The following is a 27,903-nucleotide window of genomic DNA, read 5'->3' on the forward strand; positions in this document are numbered from 1 at the left end:
TGTAAAAAAACACTTTTTATTATTTGGAAAAGACAAACGTTCTTATTTTATTCAAACAGTGAACTGAAAAAACAGCCACAATAAGGTGGAGGTGACACTGTCAGCTGGAGGCGCCAGATTATCTTCCTGGGAAAACCTGTAAAATATTAAAAATGGAGAAATAAAACAAAAGTAATAAATAATTAACACCAGAAAAATAATTAACAAACAAACAAGATCATGTACAAGAATATTGATTGAGCCTATTTGTGCCTGGGCACAATAAAAAGTTATGCAGATATTTGTATTCTGAAACTCACTGGTACAATCAAGTATGCAACGTCAGCAAAAACACATCTGCAAACCTGAAAAGATACAACTCAAATCTCAGACAACCCAAGACTTTGTACCACTCAGGCCCACAAAACACACAAGTAACACTAAGGTCAACTACTGTTGAATACAAGAATAAAACCAATCAAAGCTGTTAGAGGGGTCTCTAGAATAGTTTCTGCCGGAAGTTGGTTGGACTGGCCCTGGGAACCCCCAACTTTTTTATGCATGAAGAGCTTAACTTAGGTTATGGGGAGGATGCAATCAGATCCGCTCCTATGTTAGCGGTATCTAGCAACTAATTTACATCCCCTAATAGAGATCCCTCAATCGAGACGTGATTGAGGATTAGTTAAGTTGCAGGTCTGCTCGAAGAATCCTAAAGCTTGTGCATGTCAGGTGCTTTGCCAACTCCTTGGGTAGAGTTGGCAAAAGACTGAAGAGTACTCCTCCTCTCAGGACGAGTAAGAGTGCGTGCTATAATGAGAGAGCAAAATGTTTTTGGTGCCAAGGTAAACCGGGAAAGGGAGGCCCTTGGCAAAACCACACCGAGAGACTATGTGATTATTAGAAATAATGATGGGCCAGAGCCATACTGGACGCTTAAAAGGTGTCCCTGGGAAAGATCCCCGATTGAGAAATTTCAAATAGGATCCATTTGAAGTTACCTACGTTTAACAGCTGGTCAATTTCATCTTTCCCATATGCCCTCTTCTTTGTGTGACGGTATTTCCCCCCCAAACCGCTTGAGAACATTTATCTTATTCTGTAGTCATTATGCACTGTTTCGCCGTTGCCGTTTGCTACCTATTCTTAGAATCCGAGGTTTGGGCCGGTAAGCCTACTGCAAAGCAGACTGCTGGATCAGATAACGCACATAAAAAATATAGTGCCAGCCTTTATTTTTAGGTTTTGACTAGCCAATGCGTACGAAGTACGCATGGCTAGAAAAAACTTAATGATGTGTGTGTGTGAGGACTGGACCGTCCCCACTCTCTCATTGGCTAGCTCCATAAATGGAGGCTAGCCATTGGGAGAAGGCTGTGTCCGTCAATCTCGGACCAGATTCGGGGGCGTTCCTGAGAATTTTTGGCTTTTGGCTACGTCAGCCGAAAGCCTCTTCTCGTCAACGCCCCCGAATCTGGTCCGGTATTGAGGGCACCCGCCTTCCTGCTCCTGTCTCCTGTCTCCGGTTTGTGATTATGGTCCACAGTGAAAAGGCTCTCGTGAACTGTAATGTTTCCGCACTCATTGTGCACGGACTCAGTTGCTGACGAAGTGTTGAAGTCTGAGGCAGTCTCTGAAGGAGGCCTTTATGTCTTCTACAATTACACTGTAAGGAAGCCTGTTTGCATGAACCATCGTAACAAGGAAAATATTTTCAAATATAGGTTACGGCTGAGGCTTCGACTAGAGCGGGACAGAATTGTGTAAGAGCCAAGACAAGGGGGGTAGCTAGTGTGTTTCTGTTTACTTTGTGTCTTCAACGGAACTGGAGTGAGGAGCACCTGACACGGTTTCTGGCATACCCTATGGAACTGTCATTCCGCCACTTCCTTCCTTGAACTGTATTTTAGTTCCCCTTGTCTAAAGCGCTCCGAAGGAATCTCAAAGCTAGGCGCAGCGCTTGTGAAATTTTCTAGATTAGTAACTTTTCAAAATAGGACCCATGCGTCATCGTTTAGTGCAATACTACATAATACCTGAAGATGGCGGCAGCGCTCTTTGGAGTCCGATCTAACTCACGCAAGCAGCTCACTGTTCCGAGTTTGTTAGCCGGCTGCTGGCATCTGTCTCAGAGATGTCAAACACCCAGAGCCAGGTTTCTCCCCACCTTGTGGCTTGTCATTTTGACCTTTATCTGCATTCATTTGTTTCTTTAGTACATATAGTTTGAATGATCGCAGTTCTTTAAAAGCACCTTTTCATGTTGTTCCAACAGTTGTCATATTTCGGTTTATTTTTTCTTGTTCATAGAAAGCGCTGCAGAGCTCTCGTCGTCGCCTCGGAGCGCTCCATCATTTCTGATTCAGGAGTCGGAGCACGGGGCCGCGCATCCAGCCCGGTAAAAGTGCACGAGTACCATTTGTATGTGTACAGTAAAGTGCCTGTGATGGTGTAAACCCGAGTTGCAGCAGCTCCCTGGCACCGCCTCACTCGCACCAATGAAAAACCTTTTCCCAATGGTGTAAAGAGGCTGGTGTGACTCCAGCAACGCTAGCGCCTCCCTAAATCCGTTCCTCTCAAAGCCTTTGATAAAGTAAACAAAACTTGGCGTAAAAAAGTAAGACGCGTAACGAGCATGCCTTACTTTACTCCTGTGGTGTTGTAAACAAGGTGTAGGGCACCTGGTTTAAATCTAAGATGTTAATGTATCACCCTTACTTTTTACTCCCATGGATGTCTTTGTGAGAATGTTGAAAAACGGCTGGTGTAAATCTCGATTCCGAAATGGTACCTTTATTTTACTCCAGAGGGCGTCTTTGTGGACCCGACGGCTGGTGTACATCTAAACTGCTTAGACGCCATCTTTACGTTACTCCAGGGGGCGTCTTTGTGACTCGAATGTTACACCAGTAACCCCCCTCTCTCCCCACTGGTAGCCCATGTGTTTCTTTTAATATAAGATTTTTCATCCTGAATAAAGATGCAATCTCTAGTGATGAAAGACTTGTCGACTAGCGTGACGTAGGTTCCAGCCAGGGTATTTCACCAGGTTTGGCTATCCCCAGGGCTTTAAAGGACGGGCACTGAGTACCGGCACTTCTCAAGAGTGACGGAACACTTTGAATTGGAGAGTACCAGCACTTCTCAAGAGTGACGGAATTGAATTGGAGAGTACCTGCACTTCTCAAGAGTGACGGAACACTTTGAATTGGATAGTACCTGCACTCTTCAAGAGTGACGGAACACTTTGATTTGGAGAGTACCAGCACTTCTCAAGAGTGACGGAACACTTTGAATTGGAGAGTACCAGCACTTCTCAAGAGTGACGAACACTTTGAATTGGAGAGTACCTGCACTTCTCAAGAGTGACAGAATACTCTTCATTGGAGAGTACCCGCACTTCTCAAGAGTGACGGAATACTCTTGGAGAGTACCTGCACTTCTCAAGAGTGAAGGTACACTTTGAATTGGAGAGTACCTGCACTTCTCAAGAGTGACGGAATACTTTGAATTGGAGAGTACCTGCACTTCTCAAGAGTGACGGAATACTTTGAATTGAGACGGAATACTTTGAATTGGAGAGTACCTGCACTTCTCAAGAGTGACGGAATACTTTGAATTGGAGAGTACCAGCACTTCTCAAGAGTGACGGAATACTCTTCATTGGAGATTGGCGGCACTTCAAAGAAGCTAGCAGGTACTCTGGTGTAGGATTCCTGCACGTCTGTTTTTCTCCTTTCAACCACCGTCTCTCCCAGTTGTAAATAGAGACTTTCCGCTCTACAAAGCATTTTTCAAGCAGTGGCGAGCTGGCCTGGTGCTGGAGGGAGCCCCCCGGTGCGTCTAGGAGGGTGATGGGTCTGTCAGGCCTCAAACAGGGGTTCACGCGGTGCTGGTTTTTAGGTTTTGACTGGCGATGCGCACGTACGTGCGCATGCGCCAAAAAACCTTATGATTTGTGTGTGGGGTCGGGTATCCGCCCCAGTCTCTCATTAGCTAGCTCCATAAATGGAGGCTAGCCATTGGGAGAAGGCTGTGTCCGTCAATCTCGGACCAGATTCGGGGGCGTTCCCGAGAATTTTTGGCTTTTGGCTACGTCAGCCGAAAGCCTCTTCTCGTCAACGCCCCCGAATCTGGTCCGGGATTGAGGGCACCCGCCTTCCTGCTCCGGTCTCACGAGGCGCCGGGCCGTCACGTCCTGCTTCCAAAGGCGGGGGGTTTGTCACGGGCAAATTTGCGATGGCGCTTTAATCATGGCGCATGCAGCGCTGCCTCCTTCTGCTTCCCGCACCGGTCCGGGCTGCTGCGTGCAGTCAAAATCTAATAACCAGCACCGCGCCTAATTCAGTTACAGTCACTGCCACGGACGTCTCGTTGTGTCATGGGTGTGGTTTTGATGAAAGGGAGCCGACACGGGGGAAGCATTCGAGCGTCTGCGGAGCCAAGAGAGGGCAGAAGCTGAAGGTACCACCAGGGAGGGGCAGGCAGGGCAGGCGGCTGAACACGGGCTCGAGCCAGGAGATCCATTATCAAGGTGAGGAGGGGTTAGTGGGTGCTCTAGAAAAACATGCGTGTTATCGAAATGCTCAAAGGTCAGTGTTCACCTTCCTCCCTCTTTCACACTTATTTAACACAGCCTGTTATCGCTTGAGAGAACTTCTCGGGGGGGTGGGGGGTATTCCTCATACAAGTGCGAGTTCCTGTCGAGTACTTTGCAGCAGTGATAGCGCACATCTTTTACCCTCGCGCCGTTTACCTGCACACACAACAAACTGGGCCTCCATTTACTCGACCAGAGAAAGCCACCTGCGGCCCAGCCAAGAGGTGTAAACGGGCTGAAGGAATGCTGGAATGCACACAGTGCGGTGCTTGTTCAAGGGAGGGCTGGATGCCGCCGGTGTCCTCCAAGAGCAGGCTCCGAGCGGAAGTACTCGTGAATGAGTACCGTTTGTTTACATGGTAACGGGGGAGGACCGGTATTAGTGAATATGCTCTGCAGAGGCTGCTGTAGAAACCGGTGTGCTTGTGTAAAGAGGTGTTACTACAATTTTAGTGCTAGTGCTTCGCATACATTGGGCGCCTGCAGTAAAGGGCGTGGCCCCTTAGGGCTTTAATGCAGCCGGCAGCCAAGCCAAGCCCGATTTATCGACTTGCATTGACGTGAAGGGTTTTACAAGAGGGAGAAAGTTGAAGTACAGGCATTCTTAGCCCAAAAACTGTATAGCCTCGTGCCTAAATCGGGAATTATGGTATGTATTGCATACGTTGCGTTTCCACAACTCCCCCGGCTCCTGGTTCTCTCCAAACCCTTTCTCTAACATTACACAAATCAACAGCCATCTGACACACACACACGTGCATTTGTCTGCTCTCTGTGGACCGAACAGTACTATAGAAATAAAGTCACCATCTGTTGCGAGGTCCAGTGTTGTCGGGCCCGGTAATTAATGTGCAAGAAAGAGTATGCAGCGTTCAGCCTGTGGTACATGTGCCGACTGTACATGGTCAGGTGATTTCAGGTACGGCAAGCAGTGGTAGTGTGGCCAGCGGTTGATGTGCATTAAAACAAGCATTGGCAAAGCCAGAAGTTTTCGCATGTGCAAGAGCCATTAGGTTTGCCAATATGTTTTAGCCATGTTGTACACCAGAGTACCTTCTGTAAGGTGGAGTGTTGTAAGGTGGAGTGTTGTAAGGTGGAGTGTTGTAAGGTGGAGTGTTGTAAGGTGGAGTGTTGTAAGGTGGAGTGTTGTAAGGTGGAGTGTTGTAAGGTGGAGTGTTGTAAGGTGGAGTGTTGTAAGGTGGAGTGGTGTAAGGTGGAGTGGTGTAAGGTGGAGTGGTGTAAGGTGGAGTGGTGTAAGGTGGAGTGGAGTGAAGTGTTGTAAGGTGAAGTGTTGTAAGGTGAAGTGTTGTAAGGTGAAGTGTTGTAAGGTGAAGTGTTGTAAGGTGAAGTGGTGTAAGGTGAAGTGGTGTAAGGTGAAGTGGTGTAAGGTGAAGTGGTGTAAGGTGAAGTGGTGTTATGGAGCTGAGTGGGAGGAAGGATGTGTGAGCGGATGGATGAATAGGTGGAAGGATGAGTGGATGGATGAGTAGGTGGGCAGCTGGAGGGAGGGACGAGGGAGCGGATGTATGATGAGGTCGGCGGGCGCCTGCTTTGATAGATGAGTGGGTACCGGAATGGACAAGTGGGCAGCTGGGTGGGTGAATGAAGAGATTGGCAAGCGCATGCGTAGATAGATGAGCGGGTGGATCAGTGGCTGGGTGTTCAGATGGGTTAGATGAGTGGTTGAATTTGCTATTGTAAATGACAATGCCAAAAAACATAAATAAAAATAATGTCAAGAGCAATGCCAATAGCTCTAACTTTAACAAAGGCAAAACCATTGCATTGTAAATGCTTGTTTATGTATGTTATCTGATCCGGCAGTCTGCTTTGAAGTAGGCTCATTTCTAAAAAGTGTCCTTCATAGGCAGGACTCGTCAAATTATTATAAGATTTGTCTATCCACCTAGAGTTTCATTGAATTGAGCTATTTTAAACATGTTTTAATCGGTCCTGTTTTTAATCATGCCTTTGTGTCTTATGTATCATTTTATTGAGCATTTATGTTTCTTGATGTTTCTATGTATCATCCTTTTCTGATTATTTGTAATAATCAAATATAGATCAAAGAAAGATGGTTTCTCAACCTTTTCTGTAACAAGAGCTACTTATGTTTAAAGAAAATCATCCCAGGCTACTAATATTAGTGATGTAATATTGACCACTACATCCAAGATTGTCAGCAGTGATCGCATCAGTACATTTGGTAGGGTTCCAGTAAAAAAAAACCTGACAATTTTAAATGACTTTACATGGGTAATACATAAAAGTCATAGCGGCAATTTCCCTAGCACCAAGTTAAAAATATGAGTAATAAATCTCACAAATTAAAATATTATCTTTGAATCCATTTTGAAAAATTCACCTATTTTTCTTCGAAAGCAATTTATGAGTTTTATAAATAGACACATTTTCATCATGAATACATTCTTTTAAATGTTGGTATATATTTAATAATTCAACCTACCGAAAGCTTCTAAATTAGTAGGTTAGGCTGTACACAAGAGAGCTACTCATAGGTAGCTGGAGAGCTACTGGTATTTCACGAGCAACTTGTTGGAAATACTTGTGCTAGACACTGCATCAAAGCCCGTCCTACCGCTGTTAGGCCTGATATTCAGATCCTGAGGCACAGAGATACTGGCCAATCCTGTGACAAGTACTTTTTGTAATCTTGTGGTGCCAGAGGATACATCTACACAGCTTACTGAATGTCAAGAATCTCCTAATCAGTCTTCGACATTCACTGATAGGTGGTGTAGTTCTTGGAACTCAGGTCTAGGTAACTCATAAAAAAACACAACATAATTTGAGTGGGCTAGTCAGGGATACATTTGTATAAAAAGAATATGATTACTTAAAAAAAGCAAATAGGCAAATAATATAGTTAAAGGCAATAAACAGTAAATTATGGGATTGTTTAGAGCAGAATTTCTTAAATTCATTATTGGTCCGTGCAAGCCACGATATCCAAGAGCAAATACAGTCATCTGTATTCTAGGTGGAAGATCATACCACATTTTAGTTTGGTGTAAAAAACAGTGGCATAACACAAGCATCAGAGTTTAACACGGTCAAGGTTTTACAGTGTGTCATACAGGGGAGCCACACCGGATACCCACTTTCCAAAGAGAGGATTCCAGACCTCAGTAGTTCACAGTGGCAGTTTCAATTAGAGGTGGAGTTATTGCTATCTGGTTAGGGGTGTGGCTGGCAAAGAGTTTCACCAGATCCATAAATAAATAAAAAGTCTGCCTCTTTACTTCCTTCCTGGCCAATAACTAATTGTATTCCCTCACTCCCGCCCCACTTTCAGATGCTCCCAAACTTTGGGCACCGTCCAATACATTAGGTCATCTGTTAAGTACACATATTAGGGGAATGTCAAACTAAACAGGCCACAAGCGGGGACAATCAGCACCAGCAACCCTAGCCTAAATCAAGTACTCATTAACGAAGGAAGGGCAACGTTGGTGAGGGAAGAGCAACACAAAGGCCAAAACCCCGACTCCCCTCAAGAACTAACACTTATATCGTGGAACATAGTAGGGTTAAACAAAAAAGCGTGGATCAATGAAGTACAGGATTACCTCGCCAAAGGAGATATTAAATACTGCCAAGAAACCTGGTCAATGACATCAACACTCAGAGGGTTACCATGAACATCGGCTAAACGCAACAACAAAAAAAACATCTTTGGACGTCCCTAAGGGGGTTTTTCAATCTTCATAAGCCATGCGCATAAACTCAGAACCACAGAAATAAGAATAAATTCCCTAGACCTGCAAGTAATAACAATTGCTGGTTTCAATGAAGGCCACTGGCCGCTCAACTTGCTGCTCGCAAACTGTTACATCAACCCAGCAATGTCCGCTGCCAGCATTGAATCATTTACCAACATGCGGGAAGATATAATACTCAAATACGAACATTATCACGTAATCGATGCAGGAGATTTTAATTTTAGAAGTTTGGAAGGTGACTCCAGTATACAAAACAAAGGGCACAAGGCGGGCCCACTGCTCTCTCTTCTCAAAAATGTCAAACTCAAATCAACTCATCTCATGTTGAAATTACGTTCACTTTCGTGGTGCCCAAAGCCATCATTTCAAAATATATCTACTATCGACTATATTTTAATCAACGAGATAAGAATTACAGGTCGAGGACAGAGGAGAAAGCGACCACAGGCCTCTATGTGCAACATTCTACTAGGAAAGGAATCAGCAGACCTCCAGAAAATGATGGTAGAAACCACAGGGGAGGAACATTTCAGAGCCATTAAAAGAATAAAATGGTCAATCAAACTAGAAGGAAAAATGCAGGAGTGGGCAGCAACGTGGTAAGCTAGAGGACCGTGGGAGACCAACCAAGAGACGATTGGGCACCGAGAAGCATTAACAGGTGACCTGTGGCGGAAGCTGGGCAAAGACCAAGGCAAAAAAAGACCTTCCCACAAGGCCCCTTTCTTAAAGAACCCACAGATGCGGAGGAGCTTGAGCCAACGCAAAGGTGCTCTAAAAAAGGCTCTTAGAAAAAGGAAAAACATAGGCTCATTGGAAAAGGGGGCCTCCATAAGTGCACTGAGAGCCGCCTACAGGACGGAAGTAGGCGAGCACAAGAGGAAAGAATTGGAACAAAAATGGCTCACAGTATTTGCCTTGTTAAAGGAAAAGGACAATGCTAAATTATGGAGGTATATAAACCACCTGAGCTCTCAGCTCAGAGGCAAAGCTAATAACATTGCCAGCAATGAATGGGAAGTGTATGTAAGGGGTTTATATACCAAAGGCTTACTCAACTATACAACGGTGGCTCCCTTGACCTCAAGTTAATTGAAATATATAACAAGGACAGTGCAGAACTCAAACATCCCCAATTATTTTATGGATATATACCTGGTGATAAGAAGATTACCTAATTAAGTGGGTCAAATTCCCCAAATTGCACCAAACATATTGTGCTGCATAACTAAATACTTATAAGGTCCCAAAAGCTAGACCTATTGGCTATGCCAATGCTCCTTTTCCTAGTAAACAGTCCAGCTCAGTAGATGTGAAGGCAAAGGTAGCCTTTCAAATTTGTAGAGGGGGAGAATGGGTTTGGATAGGTTTTAGGAAGTGGCGCTCAGCGGGTACCTTGAGTGTAAGCCTTGGTGGATGACTTAAGTCCGGTGCATGCGGGTCAGGGGAACAAACCCAACGGAAAACCAGCCCTGCTAAGGTAAGGAGACGTGTCTACTATTCCACAATTCAAAGAGAGTCCCGTGCACACGACAATCTGATTGGTTCTCAAGTGAAAACCTTAATTTATCCAAGTAATTCAAATCAAGATTCAAGGGTCTGTTGTCTATAGCTATAGATATTTAATAGCGAGGTGATGATCAGTACATCCAAGCAAATAAAAACAAAGTAAGTAGCTGACACGTGTTTCGTCACACCGTGTAGCGGCTGTGACTCTTGAGGGCTGGAACGCTCGAGTTACGTTGGGTGTAGGAAAGTGCACCTGATTGGAGATCAGGGTACGGAGGATTGAAGGGATTGTACTAGGAGTCGTCTAGCGGCTCGTAGCAGGACGGATATGTCCTGTTCAGCGACTCTACGTATAACGCGGTCTGGCACGGATCTGTGCGAACGCGAGTATCGCAATCCGGGTCTTTCACATTTATTTTGTGTTTTCTATAGCGCGAACATGACCCTGCGAGAGGTATCAGAGCGCTTTACATCCATGTAATAGGAAAAAACATCTATTTCTTGACTTTTGCTATAATCGTGGCCCCCATGCTTTACTTTTTAACATTAAAAGTGAAGCTCGGGTGCCTCGATTATAGCAAAAGTAAAGAAATAGATGTTGTTTTCTATTCCTTTACTTTTGCTATAATCGCGGTACCCGCGCTTTACTTTTAATGTTAAAAAGTAAAGCAGCGGTGCAGGGATTATAGCAAAAGTAAAGACATGGACACAGACAAGGCAGAGCGAGTGGGCACGCGGCTGCAAAAGTGAAAGCAGGTGCAGCGTCCACACGCTTAATGACCCGTGAAAGACAGATGGCGGCTGCTCGCGTGAACGCAAGAGCTAGGCCAGCCATGGCAGCATTTTTTTAAGCCATTACTAAAAGTCTCGCCTGTCCAGTGCATGCGCTGGGTCAGGCGAGACCTAAAAAGGAACGACTCGTGGCACAATCTTTCTCAGGAAATGCAACCAGAATATGGAACTAATTACCTCTGAAACTATGCACCACCACCTCACTGACAATCTTCAAAACAGAGTTGGCAGCTCTCTTTTTCAAAGACATTTTAGCTCTCCACATCTCAGCCAACCTCTCCAGTTGATATGTGCACTCCTGCATCCTTAGCTTAGCCTCCGACCATTGCCTTAAAACTAAATTCTCTTAATAGACCTCACCGGTTGATCTCCTGTTCACTACCTCTAATTCTACCACCTTCTTCTTAGAACAGCTGTAACTCTGTACCTTATGTAACTTCCAATTCTTATTTATGTTGAACTTTCTGTTAACCTTATGATCTATGTTCTTATGTAATGGTCTATGTTCTTATTGTAAAGATCTTTAGCACCATTTGGTAATGTTCGCACTACATAAAAGTAGAAAAAAGAAAGTCCCTCAGCAGAAAGTAATTCTGGTATTTTACTGACATCTGCTGTTCGTTTTCTATCAAGACAGTTAAATAAAGGCAGTTGAACAGGAAAAAAAAGCCCTAAGCGGAAGCAAACAAGTCCTAGGGCTGATCTCCAGAGCCCACAAAGTACATACACATATAAGTATATACTAAAGTATATACTAAGGTATATACAAGAGGTCTCTAATGCTCGACCTTAAAAGGCATACATAAATCCTTTGTGTCCTTAAATTACCTCCAACTCCTGCCTTCCCACCTTTGGCTAATTTTAATTATCTAATTTACAAATCTCTAAAGTGGGGAATAGGCCAGAGGTTTCTGGGCATTGTAGCATGCAATATAAGCATACAAAATATATAGTTTGTGAACAAAAAATATCAACAAAAGATCTCGAACTCCAGCATACAATAGAACACCACTAGGAAAACTACAAACCAATTACCCATGTGTACCTCCAATTTTTTATTAGCAAAAGTTTCATTATTTTGCATGGCTCGAGATGTACAAGTAATGCAATCTTGGAAAAAAAGTTTTAGTAAGTTTCTGCTTGTAAACTTTTGCAGCCTTCATAAAAAGCACACAGTCCAGCTTTGTAGCACCACAGAGTTATAAATAAGGCTTTAATTTATAGAGTTGACAGATTTTTATGACCAATTACAAACAGATAACTATTATGCCCCCTGTCTGTCTTTATTTATAAAACAGAAAAACGTGCTTTGATTAAATGCAAAAACTATTTTTTTTTAATTAAATGATCATGTTTTATGTAGTCTTTCAGGAGTGTGGCTGGTTACAGCTTTCTTAATCTGGTGACATTCACATTAGCACAAACATTGGCAGCGTTATCCTATTTTTGGGTGTAAGCTGTACAGTAGTTCAATAAACTTCATAAAGCGTGATTTAGAACAATAATAAAAATGTACCGCTGCATGTACATGTCTTCTTAATACGGAAGGCACACAATAAAGGAAACAAGTAATTTTCACCTAAGTAAATATTGAGAAAAAAAAAGCGCAGCAACTTTATTTTTTCATTGACAAAAATAGATTAGGATACTGATTAAAAGTGAAAAAATAATAAGGATGACGGAATGCTCTTTACATTGACCGATTGCTGCGAAAAATTGAGAATACACTCAGGAGTGACAAGAAGAGGAGTCAGTAGCATCCACTGGATACATACAGCTATCCTCCGGAACAACAGGTGAGCAACCAGCAGCCCATGCATTAAATAAACCGAGCCATGGTAAATGATCTAAGAAAATTGCAGTCCACAAGGACTAACCCACAAGTGTGCACAGGACTATCTGGTCTTCAAGAACTACCCAGGAGTGACAGAGGCAAGGACCACAAGAGTACATGGCTATAGGCAAACAAATTAGAGGCTCTGTAGGGTCTACCCAGAAGTGAGAATTAATGCTTTATGGTCATGGACTAGATAAGGCCAATAAAAAGCATTTGCAAAGCTTACATGTATCGCCTTTAGGATCTAATGACTTTGTCAATGATTTTTAGCCATGCTCTACAACATTCCACAATGATCTGCAGCATGGATAAATTACACAAACAGGTACTATGATGCAAATACCATATCATTTTGTAGGTATACACACTACGCATGCCTACAAAATGAGGCAAGTACTTTTTTTTTAATAGCAAAATGGGATCAGGAAATGAAAAAATTATATGTAGCACAAAAGCATTTTTTTAAGCCTGATAAGGGGAGCATGACGGGGGGTAAAAAAGCAATATCTAGAATGTGGCTGGGAGGAAGAAGCAATAGACAAGGGAGAGCAATGTGGAGCTGCTGGGGTGAAACCCACAGGTGAGGAAGTAATGTGGGGGAGATGCACACAAGACTGAACGCAATATGGAGGGGGTGGGGGAGAAGCATATGCATGAAAGAGAGCAAAAAGGAGTGTGGCCAGAGTAGAGAAGAAGTACATGGAGGGTGACAGCTGGAAAACATATGCACTTGCATGAAGTGCTCAGCCCAAAAGAAAAAAGTAGTGCTTCGGAAGGCAAGCAGTGAAAGGACACATGTAATGAATCCATGCTCCAGGGGAGGGAGAAACACAAGAGGAAGGAAAGCTCACTCAAGCTAACAAACACAAAGTAAGCAAATGAGATTCTGTAAACCAATCATGGTAAGCAATGTGTGGGCTCTAAGTCCACTGTATACTGAGAAAAGGTATTTTCGGCAACAGACAGCATGTGCGGTCTGGTATTCAAGACCTAAAAATGTTTGTGGATCCTTGAGCAACATGGTTACAGGCAGCGTACATAAATGCTATATTGAGTTAACAGTAATGCAGATCATGGTATGCAATGGATACAAGCAGGTATTGTAATTTATATATAGTCAGTTTAAGAAAGAATAGCAGTAACGTGCACACCTGCAGAGAAAACTGAAGCAACGTTGAATTCTCTTTAGTGTCTACCCAGAAGGAACAGAAAGGCAAACTGTAGAGAAACACACAAGTCACTTCAGACCTGATTGACCCTAATATCCAGGAATATTGTCACCGGTGGGAGGAAAACAGTGTTGCACACAAATTAAACCATTTTTCCATCAACGAGGAATCATTGTGAAGCAACTAGCTTCCGTTCCTAATCAGTCCAATTACCAAAATAATAAACAATCAGAGCCCCCATCTGGCAGCAATATCATAATTTCAGAGTGTCAAATGCACTATACTGTTCTGACAAAGGAAAGTTTCCAGTGACCCTGTGTTTTTGAGCACATGGTAAACCCCATTCCGAAGACACGTTTTGGGACATAAAATACTATGAATAAATGAGGAACAGCTTTCATCTACAAAATGCGAGTATATGAAGGGTTTTGTCAGCGGAGTGCAAGACTGTATTTCCTACACAACCTATTTGACTTGGGAAAGTGGATAGAAGGCATCCGTATACTGTTTGACCATGGGGGTCTTTTTATTTCATGAATATGTTTCAAAATGGTTGATCTTGCCAGTAGCATATGCTTGTCTCAAAGATTAAGCCATGCACGTACACGGCCGGTACAGTGAAACTGCGAATGGCTCATTAAATCAGTTATGGTTCCTTTGATCGCTCCATCTGTTACTTGGATAACTGTGGTAATTCTAGAGCTAATACATGCAGACGAGCGCTGTATGGCTGACTTAACACCAAGGTTAGACAGGGTCAATTCTCACCCACAGCAGTTGGGTACATTACCACTAACACACTTGTCCTATGCAGACGATGTTGTACTTCTAAGCCATACGAGAGTTGGATTGCAACGCTCAATTTATGAGTTAGCCGATTACACCAAAGCAAACCTAATGAAAATAAATATTAAAAAACCAAAAAGGTCATGATTATAACAAATTGTCGACCAAAACATCCAACATTTATAATTGACAACACCAAGTTGGAGGTAGTTGATAACTAAAAATATTTGGGTATATATTTGGACTGAAGGTTTTCTTTTGCTACGCAGCAGTAAACAATTGAAAAGAAGCGAACTGCTCTACTTTTTGCTTTTTGCAGTATTCTGAAACAACTAGAAGGCCCATCGTTCGTCTCACTTCTTGCTGTCATGAAAGCAAAACTACTACCGACTATTGCATATGGAAGTGTGGTTCATCACGGCAAAAGTGCGCCATTATTAGACGAGATACAAACACGAGTCTACAAAAGAGTATTCCATCTGCCATGTGATGCCTTGCCAGCCCAAGTACGCCTTGAGTTTGGATTACAACAACAAGAAATAAACAAAAGGTATGAGACAATCAAATTTTGGTATAAAATATGGCTGAATCGGGATCTAGATATTAACTCTGTATTCTGGGAAGCTCTGCAAAATGGTTCAAAATCATACTATGCAAGGTACTTTAATTGCTCACTGAAAATAACTAAGATGGACGCCCTCTGGCAAAGGAAGCTGCCATGGACATCTTTTCAGATGATTATTAAAAAAGCGGCAAAAGCTTACTCATTAATTGAAGATAAAGCAATCTTAAGCCGACGTGCACACGCATGGATGGTCTTATAAGCATACACGAGGTCTGAGCCAGCAGCATATCTGGCCTTACATTCCCGCCGCATCTGAAAACTAAGTATATGGAGCTGCGCATGGGGAAATTGCCGTCCAATGCCGATCAACCGATCTGGAGGACGCCAGGCCAAAAAGATTGCGATCTATGTGGAGCAGCAGTACAGGATTTTAAGCACCTGATATGCATCTGCCAAGGCCTAGGGCGCAGCCGCCAGGATTTGCTTAAGAGAAAGTTTAATGAAAAATGCATTCGTACCTGCAGATCGGCAATATTAATGAGTATGAACTCAAAGGACCCACAATTAATTCGCTATATAATCAAATGTTTAACCCATTTTGAGAAAGTGAAGAAAGAATATTGTAGCAACACTAGGGGAATTTGTAAAATTTTAAATGTGACTTAAACTTGATATTAATCGTTTACATTTGATCTTTTTTGGTAGTCCGTGAAGGCAATATGTAATATATTTTATGTTATGGAACATTGTAATGGTTTTAATTACCTACATAATAAACTATTTAGACTAGACGTTTCAAAATGCGAAATCAGAAAATGAAGCAAATGGTTTTAAATGCCTTTGTTAAAATGTATTTCCCTACCTTATCTCACGATTTAATCAATCCTGTGGGGGCACAATGTGGTCCTTTGCTGTTCCCTGGGTGCAACACCACTGTGTATAAGACAGGCACCCTGTTTTAAAAAGGAATCGGACCTCCATAAGCAGCCAAAGGATCAAACACAGAGCACTAGTGATGTAATCTCAATTTCTAACCTCTACTAATAACTGGGAACCAGAATGCATTACAGCTCTAGGCAGAACAATCAACCCTTTTGTGTCCCTAGCGAAACTGCTATCTCTTTCTATCCAAAACAATACAATGTACTGCAAACTGACAAGATCCATAGACTTGGGGAAAAAAATCAATTAGGTCCCCTTAAAAACAAAGTGTACAGACTTACAAAGGTCATTGAGATGCTCCTGCATGGATATTAAAGAATTAACGATGTATTACAGTGAACCGATATCACAACCAAAGTAGTTGACATATTGTAATTGTAACCAGCATTTATAGAGCGCACTGTAACCCTACGGGTATCCTGGGCTTAATTGAAATCAGCCAGGGGCGTAACAAACACCCCCGCAACCCCCGCAGTGCGGGGGGGCCCCACTCTCTTCAGTAAATGAAGGGGGCCCCGGGCCCCTCAGCACTTCAGAGAGCTGTGAGAGAGGCTTGCGCTGAAGCGAGCCTCTCTCCCTCTAAAGCAGGTGCAGGCTGTCTGCAGCCTGCTCTGAGCCCCTCGGCCCCTCCCTTTGACTGAAGAGAAACAAAGTAACAAGTTGCAATGTTTCTCTTCAGTCAGAGCTAGCAAGGCCCGGAAGGAGGATGGGTGGGTGGGGGCCCCGAGCAGGAGGCAGCACAGAGCAATGAAGATGCAGAACAAGTCATGAGGTCAGGTCTACCTAGTTGTGAGAGGAGAAATGGAGATGGTGGGCAGGTTTTGAATGCACATACCACACTCATGACTAGAGTATGGATGCAAATATGCATGTTATTCATGAACTGGTTGCCATTTCCTAAGGAAGAATGGGCAGATGGGTAACACGCTGTCCCACACACTTGCAAGACTATGTTTTGAATTAATGGTTTCAAGATCCTATCTTCTCAATGTTGTCAAATATTGTAGTACTATTTCACAACTTTGGTTGTCATGTAACACCGCACCTTTAGCTGCAGCTCTCCACTGTGAAGTATTTTAAACAATAGCTTGATTCCTATAGGAAATCTTTGGGTTGGATATTTTCGAGCTGTCTGGTGAGGGTGGTGTGGAAAGTTTGTATTCTTTAGTGAATTTGCCTCTATAACATCAGTATATTGTTTCTCTGAATTTAAACTCTGAGAAAGGTGGAGTATGTCGTGAGTCGGTATACCCTTTGGGAGTGGGGGCCCTCAGAGCCAGACTGTCAGCATTCTCAAGGGCAAAGCTCATATGAGAAGGGATGAGGCAGCAAAATGGTGCCCTCAGGTAAGCACTCTTGTTAGAACGCGCCATGTGGGCGTCCGCAGGGGGGTTCGTAGGGGGGGGGGCAGAGAAGGGTGCAAGGCAGAGAGGAGATGGGTTCTAGGTCTTGTGAGAAGGGTGCAATGGGGAGGGGAGAAGGGTGCAAGGCGGAGGGGAGAAGGGTGCAAAGCGAGGGGAGAAGGGTGCAAGGCGGAGGGGAGAAGGGTGCAAGGCGGAGGGGAGAAGGGTGCGAGGCGGAGGGAAGAAGGGTGCACGGCGGACAGGAGATGGGTGCAAGGCAAAGGGGAAAAGGGTGCAAGGTAGAGAGGAGAAGGGTGCAAGGCAGAGGGGAGAAGGGTGCAAGGCAGAGGGGAGAAGGGTGCAAGGAAGAGGGGAGAAGGGTGCAAGGCAGAGGGGATAAGGGTGCAAGGCAGAGGGGATAAGGGTGCAAGGCAGAGGGGAGAAGGGTAAAAGGCGGAGGGGAGAAGGGTGCAAGGCAGAGGGTAGAAGGGTGCAAGGCAGAGGGGAGATGGGTGCCAGGTAGAGGTTAGATGGGTGCAAGGCAGAGGGCAGAAGGGTGCAAGACAGAGAGAAGGGTGCAAAGCGGAGGGGAGAAGGGTGCAAGGGGGAGGGGAGAAGGGTGCAAGACAGAGTGGAGAAGGGTGCAAGACAGAGTGGAGAAGGGTGCAAGACAGAGTGGAGAAGGGTGCAAGACAGAGTGGAGAAGGGTGCAAGGCAGAGGGGAGAACGGTGCAAGGCAGAGGGGAAAACGGTGCAAGGCAGAGGGGAAAACGGTGCAAGGCAGAGGGGAGATGGGTGCAAGGTAGAGAGAAGATGGGTGCAAGGCAGAGGGGAGAAGGGTGTAAGGCAGAGAGGAGAAGAGTGCAAAGCGGAGGGGAGAAGGGTGCAAGGCGGAGGGGAGAAGGGGAGCAGGGTGCAAGGCAGAGGGGAGCAGGATGCAAGGCAGAGGGGAGCAGGGTGCAAGGCAGAGGGGAGCAGGGTGCAAGGCAGAGGGGAGCAGGGCACAAGGTGGAGGGGAGAAGGGTGCAAGGCAGAGGAGAGGAGGGTGCAAGGTAGAGAGGAGAAGGGTGCAAGGCAGATGGGAGAAGGGTGCAAGGCAGATGGGAGAAGAGTGCAAGGGGGAGGGGAGAAGGGTGCAAGGCAGATGGGAGAAGGGTGCAAGGCAGATGGGAGAAGGGTGCAAGGTAGAGGGGAGAAGGGTGCAAGGCAGAGGGGAGAAGGGTGCAAGGAGAGGGGAGAAGGGTACAAGGCAGAGGGGAGAAGGGTGCATGGCAGAGGGGAGAATGGTGCAAGGCAGAGGGGAGAATGGTGCAAGGCAGAGGGGAGAATGGTGCAAGGTAGAAAAGGGTTTAAGGCGGAGGGGGAGAAGGGTGCAAGGCAGAGGGGAGAAGGGTGCAAGGGGGATGGTGATGAATTTAAAAATTTGCCCCCTTCCGCCCCTCGGAAATATCTCTGCGTACGCCCATGGCAACGCACAGTACTTTGTGAGAGAGAGTGGGAGAGAGAGTGGAGTGAGAGAGAGAGTTGAGAGAGAGTGGAGAGAGAGAGTGGAGAGAGAGAGAGTAGAGAAAGAGGGTGGAGAGAGACAGTGGAGAGAGAGACAGCGGAGAGAGAGTGGACAGAGAGAGTGTAGGGAGACAGTGGAGAGAGAGTGGAGAGAGTGGTGAGGGAGAGAGTGGAAAGAGAGAGAGTAGAGAAAGAGACAGTGGAGAGAGAGAGTGGCGAGAGAGTGGAGGGAGAGAGTGGAGGGAGAGAGTGGAGAGAGTGTGGAGAGAGTAGAGAGAGACAGTGGAGAGAGAGAGTGGAGGGAGAGAGAGTGAATAGAGAGTGGAGAGAGAGTGGAGGGAGACAGTGGAGAGAGAGAATAGAGAGTGGAGGGAGACAGTGGAGAGACAGTGGAGAGAAAGTGGAGAGAAAGTGGAGAGAGTAGAGATAGAGTTGACAGAGTTGAGAGAGAGAGAGAGTGGAGAGAGAGTAGAGACTGACTGACTCAGAGACTGGAGACTGAAGACTGAATGACTGAGAGACTGACTGGCTGAGAAACTGACAGAGAGAGAGAGAGAGAGACTGACTGACAGAGAGAGAGAGAGAGAGACTGGCAGACTGACTGACTGACAGACTGACTGGGAGACTGAATGACAGAGAGAGAGAGAGATAGACTGACTGACTGAGCGAGAGAGACTGACTCACTGAGAGAGAGACTGTGATGGAATTGGGGTCACAGTGTGTATGAAGCTATGCAATGCCTCTTAAGATTGCTATTGTCTACTAATAAAAATGTATTATCAAAATTTGGTCTTTGTAGTTACATCTGCTTTTGAAATACTGCATTGTCGCATTGTCTAATGTTTTAAAACGGAAATGAAAAGGAGTAGTGGATGCACTTTTGTCAAAACTGAACTATGAGTGGGCCCGATGTTGTACATCATGACAGGAGTCTGCATCAGGAAACCCACCTAGAATTGGGCAAACTTCCCCGGCGTACTGATGGCAGGAACCCTGTAATGAATGAACCACCACCTATGATAGTCTGCTGGCAGACTAAGCCCAACCTTTGACTCCACCATCCAGTGTTACTTATAACGGCTGGATTAGTTACAGTGGTGTAACAATAGCCCCGCATTCCCCGCAGTATGGCGGGTCACTGGCCTGAGAGCTCTAGACTGGCACGGAGGATGGGAGGGGGGGCCTCTCCATGTAGCTTGCAGGGGGGGCCCCCTTAAGTTTTGTTACGCCACTGAGATCAGCTAACCTCGGAGTATATTGGAGGGCACAGGGTCAGTGAAGCTAAAAAGACAACGGCTGATTAACTACAACAGAGAATAAGTGAAACGTAAAAGACTGTAGGAGGCACTTGAGCTTTTTGGGGGTTTAATTTCACTCCTTTTTCTCCCCACTCCTGCCATATATCACTCGGAACGCTGCCCTATTTCTTTGTCTAAGTAAGCTGCCTCCATCTAACAACAAATAAATTAACAGCTATAGTATAAAACAGTCTAAAGAATGAACAATATCCAGCTGAATGAAAGTCTTAAGACAAAGGGGGTCAGGAGAGAAAACCTAGAGGAAGTTCTTTACAAAAAAAGGTTTCCAATTTTAGAATTTATTTCGAGAATGATGTGGCAAAAGTGTTAGTAAGCTAAACAAAACGAGGTATGGAACAGACAGCGAGGATTTGACAGCAGGAGAGAGGATTGAGGTAATGTCTGGTGTAAAAGAAGGAAGAGTGAGCAGACTACATGGATTGGGCATTACTTGTAATAAGCTAGTATTAGTGGAAGAACAAACTCACATTGTCAGCGACATTCCCACTTGCTTTATTGCTCCTGGCTGACATAGCAGCACATGCAAGAACATACGCCACAGGAGAAAAGGTGATGTCTCACAAAAAGGATCCCTAAATCACTCAGTAACTGTCTTCATACCATTTGTTATTCTTCAATTGCTGCTGCCTGGGGCACTGAAGGATCATCCAACAAAGTTGATAACAACCAAATGCAGAATGGTGTTGGCAAAGAGGAAGTCTGCGAAGGCACGCTCGGGTGAGATGCCCTGGAAATCAGCCTTGTTCTGGGGGTTGATTTGAATTCGGAGGCACACTGTAAGTGGATAAAGAAAAAAAGAAGCATCAAAATACATCCTAGGTAAAATGGAAATATCTGCTGATCTACAGAACTGGCATGGTAAAATATATAGTCCAGTGCTTAATATATCAGTGCTTAATATACCCTGGAAACAAGGGATGACTATTTTACTCCCAGCTTCTTCTCTGGAAGTACACTGCATGGCCGTAGATACATTTCTTCATCTCCCTGTGACTGAGGTCCCTCGGTTTCTAAAATTATAAGCTATCAGAAGCAGTGTAACCCCAGTTTTTAATAAAATTTAAATATACAATAATATTCACCTATATTTTAAGCAAGGTATCTAAGAACATTCCACAGTGCCAGCACATGGAATCCAAGAGCTGGGGCAAAAGATTTATGCGCTTTAGACATAGAGGAATACAATAATCTGAACAGACTAGATAAAACACAAAGAAAGTTAGCATCATAGGGAAAGTCAGTGAAAAGAGCAAAGGACTTTCAAGATAACTGTCAGCTGTCTACAATCAATGCTGTATTTAAGAGTTGTACTCTCGCTTTGCCCTTTCAGGAAGCATTAGCTGCTGTATTCACGATGGAGAACACTTAAAGCTGTGATAAAAGAATTAAGTGACAGTGACACACAGAGGCCATTATAATATACCTAAGGGAAAGGGAGTAAAAGTTGACTCAAATCCATGTGGAAACATATTGGAAATAGGAGAGGCCAGAATAGTGGAGAATGGAAACATAGATATGAGAGGAGCAGAAATAAAATAATGAAAATCTTGCCCAAAGGTTGATACCACGTGGTGTGGTCTGGACAGCTGCTAAGATGGCCTGATAGTGAAAGATCTTCACCTATATGCCTGAATTATGGCATGGTTTCAACGTTATATGTCATCGAACATGTAGTATCTAACCCAAGCAAGTATGCTGGATGGCACATTTGGTGGCAATGTCTGGTCCGGCAGATGCTGACTGCCAGAACTCCTCAATGCAGTAGATGACATGAGGCCTACTGCCTTCGGCCTCCTTTAATGATCTACGGAACTGACTGGGTAGACTGTTGAAACACTAGGCCCATACGGGAAGAACTTATGTACTGGGCTGTAGATGGCGAAGTATGTGTGTGGCCCGACCCCTCTCGGCTGCATGGGGTGAGGCAGCAGCCTGTTACCAGCTATGTACGTAGAGGTGCTGGTGTCCCTTAGAATGGGCTGGCAAGTTGGCTACTGGTAAGCTTCACTGGGGACTGGAGCATGGCTACTCAACTGGGAGCTACAGTAGAGTCTGCTGGAGCGAAAGGGACTTGAATCTAGTTGATAGGTCAGACGGGTGCATGGCCTTGTAGACTGGCCCAACACAGAACATGAAACAAAATAACAAAAGATCCACCAAGGGGATCATTCTATATCTTACTGACGAAGTTGTTGCTGAAAATTCATCAATATTAAATCGCACAGAAAATTAATCTGTTGATATTGAGCAACAAAATGAGACATGGCAGAAAACCCAGGAGTATACAAATACAGCCGTTTATAGCAATCCAAAGTATTATAGTCCATTGACAGGTCACAGGCAGTGTTTATCCACTCTTGCAATGAAGTAAATAATCAGGAAACCAATCTGTAGATGAATAAATTACATGCACGTTGACAAAGAATGGCTTGATTATGCAGAAGCAAAGGGTGGATGGACGTCACTGTTTCGGTCTCTTAAATCATTAATATGGAAGACCATCTTCTGGACAATGCTTAGCAACAACACAAGACCATGTAGTTTAAATTTTTCCAGAATTTTTTCTATTTGAAAAGCTACTTAGTAATTTCAGATTTTCCAAATCGTCTAAATTAGTGGTTTTAAATGAAATTGTAAGTTAGTTTTTTTAAGAAAGAATTCAAAATTCAGAACACTGAGCACGGATCTGTGGCATTCATTTCATAATACCAACACGAACAGCAATATGGAATACCCTTGTAGGCCCGTATGGTATTTTGTTTAAATTCAACCAAGCCCTCAAGGGCTTATTGGGCTGCCCTTATCGGTTTCAACACAGAATATGGCGCTGTATTAGCTTCTCCTCTGGTCTTTTCTCTCCCTAAGTAGGTACAGGAGATAAATTAACTGAACCGTGGGACTAAAGAAAAGTAAAACCTTCTGACTACAGAGATACCTTGGTTCGAATTAAGAGAGGTACCCCCTGAGTTTAATTTGTAGTTCTGGGAGCAAAGGGGAACAAACCACAAAATTATGAAAAAAATCTCCTACATGACCTATATACTTTCTCTGTAGGCTTGCAAATGCTCTATGGTCTACGCACTGTCAACCACTTCGCTGCGGCGGCTATTCCGCCGGAGCGCTAAGTGGGCGGGGGGCCGCGCGGCGCGCCCATGCTGGTGACGGAACCGCTCCGTCACCAGCCGCGGTCGTGCTGTGCTCATGACGGAGCGGTTCAGTCACGGCACCGCCCGCTCAATGGAACGCTCAGCGCAGGTGCGGAATCCGCGCCGCACAGGCGTGCCGAGCGGGCTGTGACGGAACCGCTCCGTCATCAGCACAGCGCGACCGCGGCTGATGACGGAGCGGTTGCGTCACCAGCAGGGGAGGGTTTAAACATACAGATCAAATAGCTAATTGTGTGAATGTTATCATTTTATTATATTATTTAGTTTATACTTAATATTTTTTATAAATAACTTTTTTGGGTATTTCTCCGATTGTACAAAAGTTTAAAACATTCATGAAACCACAAAGCATTTTGAAGTACAAATGTACAGTTATTCAGTTTGGACATACATGTCACATTTGTTTTAATACTTTATCATAGTTTTTGAAAAATGCATATATATTGGAACATATGGTATATCCCCTGAATCAACAACACAACCATCCTGACCTATCACACAGCACCACACTAACAAACAAACATCACATACATAAACTACCCAACCAAAAATGGCATACATTGTTCGGAATCACAGAGAATACTTCATAGAATATCCGCGATTGTGTTGCTGGGTGGGATTGCACAGCAATCAGGTCAACGCACGTTTCAGTGGAGATTATAAATTGTATCCACCTTCATCCGGACCACCCTTTTGAATCTGTAAAGGTAAGTGGATGGGATCATAAAAAATCACTGATGCTTCTTTAGGATACCGGATTGGCTTCCCGAGGTGAGGAGGTAAACACGGAAACTCACTTGCAAAGCTAAGTAGTGGTATGATATTCATATTGAATCCACAGATGAACAGGAATCCGACGTTAAGATAACTTTAGTTTAATGGACTATGAGGTAAATGGCAGATCGCTTGGTATGGCATATGCTGGTGCCTATACTCGTTTGCAGCGTGTCTTGTTAAGATCACAGACCCATGGGTGCACATTCACTCAAATATTGGGCATCAAAGCAGCAATCACTGAATGCTTTTGCGTTCTACGTCACACGCATGGTTCACTCAAATATTGGGCATCAAAGCAGCAATCACTGAATGCTTTTGCGTTCTACGTCACACGCATGGTTCACAATACCCTATCTTAATAAGGTACGCTGCAGTACGAGTATAGGCACAAGCGTATGTCATGCAATGGCGACCTTAATTGCGGTCTCCTGGTGAGTAGCAGCTCTTGGCTACTGTTCACTCAACAGATCTGAAAGATTCAGAAAGCTATGAAACAGGAAAAAATAAAGATTTTCTGATATCATATTTGCAATTCAGCCATTTTACATTAAAAGTTAATGCTCTGACTTTAATTCTTGGTGCATGAGAATAGAACATTGGTGGCAGACAGAAGTCACGAGGCTCGGTTTCTTATCCACACCATGCATCTGCTTCACGTCCCCCTATTGCCACCAATCATTACCAGACTCTCGCCTTGCTGGCATAGGTGCGGCCCTTTGGCATCAATCAATCAAGGAACTTGTAAAGAGCGCTACTTAACCGGGGGGGGGGGGGGGGGTGAGGGGGGCGCCTCTACTGCTCGAAGAGCCAGGTCTTGAGGAGTCTTCTGAAGTGAGTAGATCCTAGGTCTGCCGTAGGTCGGTCGGGAGGCTGTTCCAGGTTTTGGCGGCAAGGTAGGAGAAGGATCTGCCGTCGGAGGTCTTTCGTTGGATGCGGGGGACAGTGGAGAGGGCGAGGCTTGCGGAGCGGAGTTGGCGGGTGGGGTGTGGAAGCCGAGTCTGCAGTTCAGGAAGGCTGGTCCAGCATTGTGGAGGGCTTTGTGTGCGTGGGTGAGGAGCTTGAAGGTGATCCTCTTGTCGACCGGGAGCCAGTGTAGGTCTCTCAGGTGGGGGGTGATGTGGCTGTGGCGAGGCACGTTGAGGATCAGTCGGGCTGAGGCGTTTTGGATGTGTTGTAGTCGGCGCAGGTGTTTGGCTGGGATTCCTTCAAAGAGTGCGTTGCCGTAGTATAGCCGTCTGCTGACGAGGGTCTGTGTCACTGTTCTTCTTGTTTCGGTTGGGAGCCACTTGTAGATCCTTCAGAGCATGCGGAGGGTGTTGTAGCAGGAGGAGGAGACGGCGTTGACCTGTTTCGACATGGAGAGGGAGGAGTCGAGGACGAATCCTAGGTTGCGTGCGTGGTCCGTCGGTGTCGGAGCTGTTCCCAGTGTGGCCGGCCACCACGAGTTGTCCCAGGCTGAGGGGGTTGGTCCGAGGATGAGGACCTCTGTCTTGCCGAGTTCAGTGGCATGCCACAGACAGTACTTTGTTTCTCTCTGGAAAATGTTTGCGAGTACCCATTGTATAGATCTTGATAATTTTGTGTACCTCAGATGAATGTGGCTTCATTGGCAGATGATGAAGGAGCTAGCAGACTGAAATATGGCAGGAATGTGCCAAAGGCTCATAACTCCCTGAAAAAATGTATGGCAAATTAAAGTGGAATGATGAAAAAGAAGTGCATTCCACGTGTTCTGTCACAGAACAAAGGAGGTAGAGTGTTGCAAATGGTTGTTCAAGAGACATCATGGTGAATATGTTAAGTTTACATGTGGATATTATAGTATATATGGTTAAAAAAGACAAAGGGATGCAGGCTTTATATGCGGCTGGTGGGTTGAACATTGGCCATAGCCTCTGTGTACTGGTTTAGCGTATTAGTGTTGCAGAATAATTAGAGTTGGCTTTGAGCCCCGCAGAAAGAAAGTGGTTTAAAGTGGGAGCTAGCCCAAGGTACTTGGTTCTATGGAATGGTTATAATGGAAATATTTACTGCTACAGCTAGGGCCTTTTCAATTACCTCATGAACTTGCAGCACTTGACACACATTTCACCCGCTGTAAATCATTTCAAGAGGGAATTAGGGACTTTATAAGAATACTAAACATGTTGTATCTCTTTTCAAGATCTTAAGTCTTAACTTCATATGTGCTTGCTGAGACCCATTCATAACAGACAGGAAATGTATTGTACTGTTCTGCAGGACACATTCTTAATAGAAAGACTTGTTCCCGGAGTCCATGTAGTGTGAACAGAAGTTAAACTGCAACTGAAAGCAAGTTTCGAAATATAACTGGAATGTATCAACAAAATGGGGGATGCGACGATTGGACGCTCAAACAAGTCGCTTTTATTAAAAAGACGTTTGTATGATTAGGCTTGTTTTCTGCTATGTACATTATTTATATCCTACATAATCTGTTTTTCTCTGGGAGGTAAAACGATACTGTTAATAAATTGACATTCATGTGCTTCAATGCAAATTGAAACGATCAAGTGTTGGTGAAAAATGTTTACATAAGATTGTTTTCAATCGGTATCGTTTTTTCTTTAAGAAATCAACAAGTTATGAATAGCGCTAGGTGTACTAAAATGTAAAAAGAGCTCTTCAATAACAACAAAGACTATGGGGCAGATTTATGAAGCCGTTGCGCCTCAATTGCGTCACTTTATTTGACGCAACTGCGGCGCAAACAATGCGCCCTATTTACAATGTGACGCATCTAGGAGATGCGTTACGTTGTAAAGCACTGCGCCATAAGGAGGCGTTCCTGCGCAGGGGGAGGCGTTCCTGCGCAGGAACGCCTCCTGAAAGTGGTTGAGTGAAATCTATGACATTTCACTCATTCACTTTGAGGGCAATGCTGCTTCAAAACCCTGCGCCTGCTTGAAGCAGGCGTAGGTCTTGACGCAGCATTGTGCACATGGTGTACCCCCGAGCCTTGCTGGAGCTGCATTGCGCTTGCGACGCAACTCCAGCAATGCGCCACATTTCCGGCACAGATGCGTCACGCATCTGTGCCATTTTTGCACCATGGTGCGCCGCATTATAAATGCGGCGCACCATAGGTGGCGGAGCTGTGGCGCATCTTAACTGGCGCATCCCTGGGGATGCACCAGTTAACATAAATCTGCCCCGAAGTTCTGTGATATAATGTCTATGGGATAATACGCCACATAGCATGCCCATTAATTATCCTTTCTTTTCCAGCACTATTAATGTATTCCTGTAATGCTTTGGTTCCTCCACTGCAGGATTATTCGCGTGGGCCTGGCTACATTGCAATGCCTGGTGACAGTTGTTTCGGGTCAACCCGACGAAACAGAAGTGAATTGACTAACTGGCTTTTGGAGGGTAATGCACCATTGTTCTAGATAGCTAGGTGGTTCAAAGTGCTCCAGAAAGCTACGACATCATTCAACATGCTAGTAGTAGTGACCTAGGCTTTCCGACATGTTCGTGACAGATGGTTTTGCTAGGATGACTGGATATAGCCTTGAATAATATGCCAGATGTATGATTGGAAAGGGTTAATACTTACCACCCAGAATAAAGGAACCCACGCAGGAGCTGAATCCAGAAAGGAAGGAGTTGAAAGGGAAAGTGCCCACCAGCAAACAGTATACAAATTGCATGCCCCCTGTCAGCAGAATGTACAGCAGGAAAGCATCCAGCAGCTTCAGCCGCTGCGAGGTGGTGCTCAGATACTCATCCAGGAAGCGGGACACCACTGACAGCACGGAGGTCGACATGTCTGATCGTAACTTCGCTGGGGCACTCACAGGTACACGGGTACAGCACACCAGTAGACATCAGCAGGGGGAGGCGAC

General features: G+C 44.7%; 1 protein-coding gene across 1 annotated transcript; it reads right to left on the reverse strand.

Annotated features, from left to right (window-relative positions):
* Positions 1-27,903, reverse strand: DAD1 (defender against cell death 1). The gene is made up of 3 exons (XM_086923638.1): positions 27,615-27,903; positions 20,691-20,864; positions 1-136 (listed from the first exon to the last, which is right to left on the reverse strand). The coding sequence occupies exons 1-2, from the start codon at positions 27,823-27,825 to the stop codon at positions 20,734-20,736; spliced, it is 342 nt and encodes a 113-aa protein (XP_086779764.1). The 5' UTR covers positions 27,826-27,903; the 3' UTR covers positions 1-136; positions 20,691-20,733.

The sequence above is a fragment of the Lissotriton vulgaris genome, chromosome 5 (genome assembly GCF_964263255.1).
Source record: "Lissotriton vulgaris chromosome 5, aLisVul1.2, whole genome shotgun sequence".
Taxonomy (NCBI): domain Eukaryota; kingdom Metazoa; phylum Chordata; class Amphibia; order Caudata; family Salamandridae; genus Lissotriton; species Lissotriton vulgaris.

What these genes read in the sequence shown, in the direction of transcription:
- DAD1 (XM_086923638.1), bottom strand. Translation starts at nt 27,825, where the DNA reads ATGTCGACCTCCGTGCTGTCAGTGGTGTCCCGCTTCCTGGATGAGTAT. An exon ending in GGGTTCCTTTATTCTGGGTG is followed by an intron (nt 20,865 to 27,614) that starts GTAAGTATTAAC and finishes ATCCACTTACAG; the next exon opens with TGTGCCTCCGAATTCAAATC.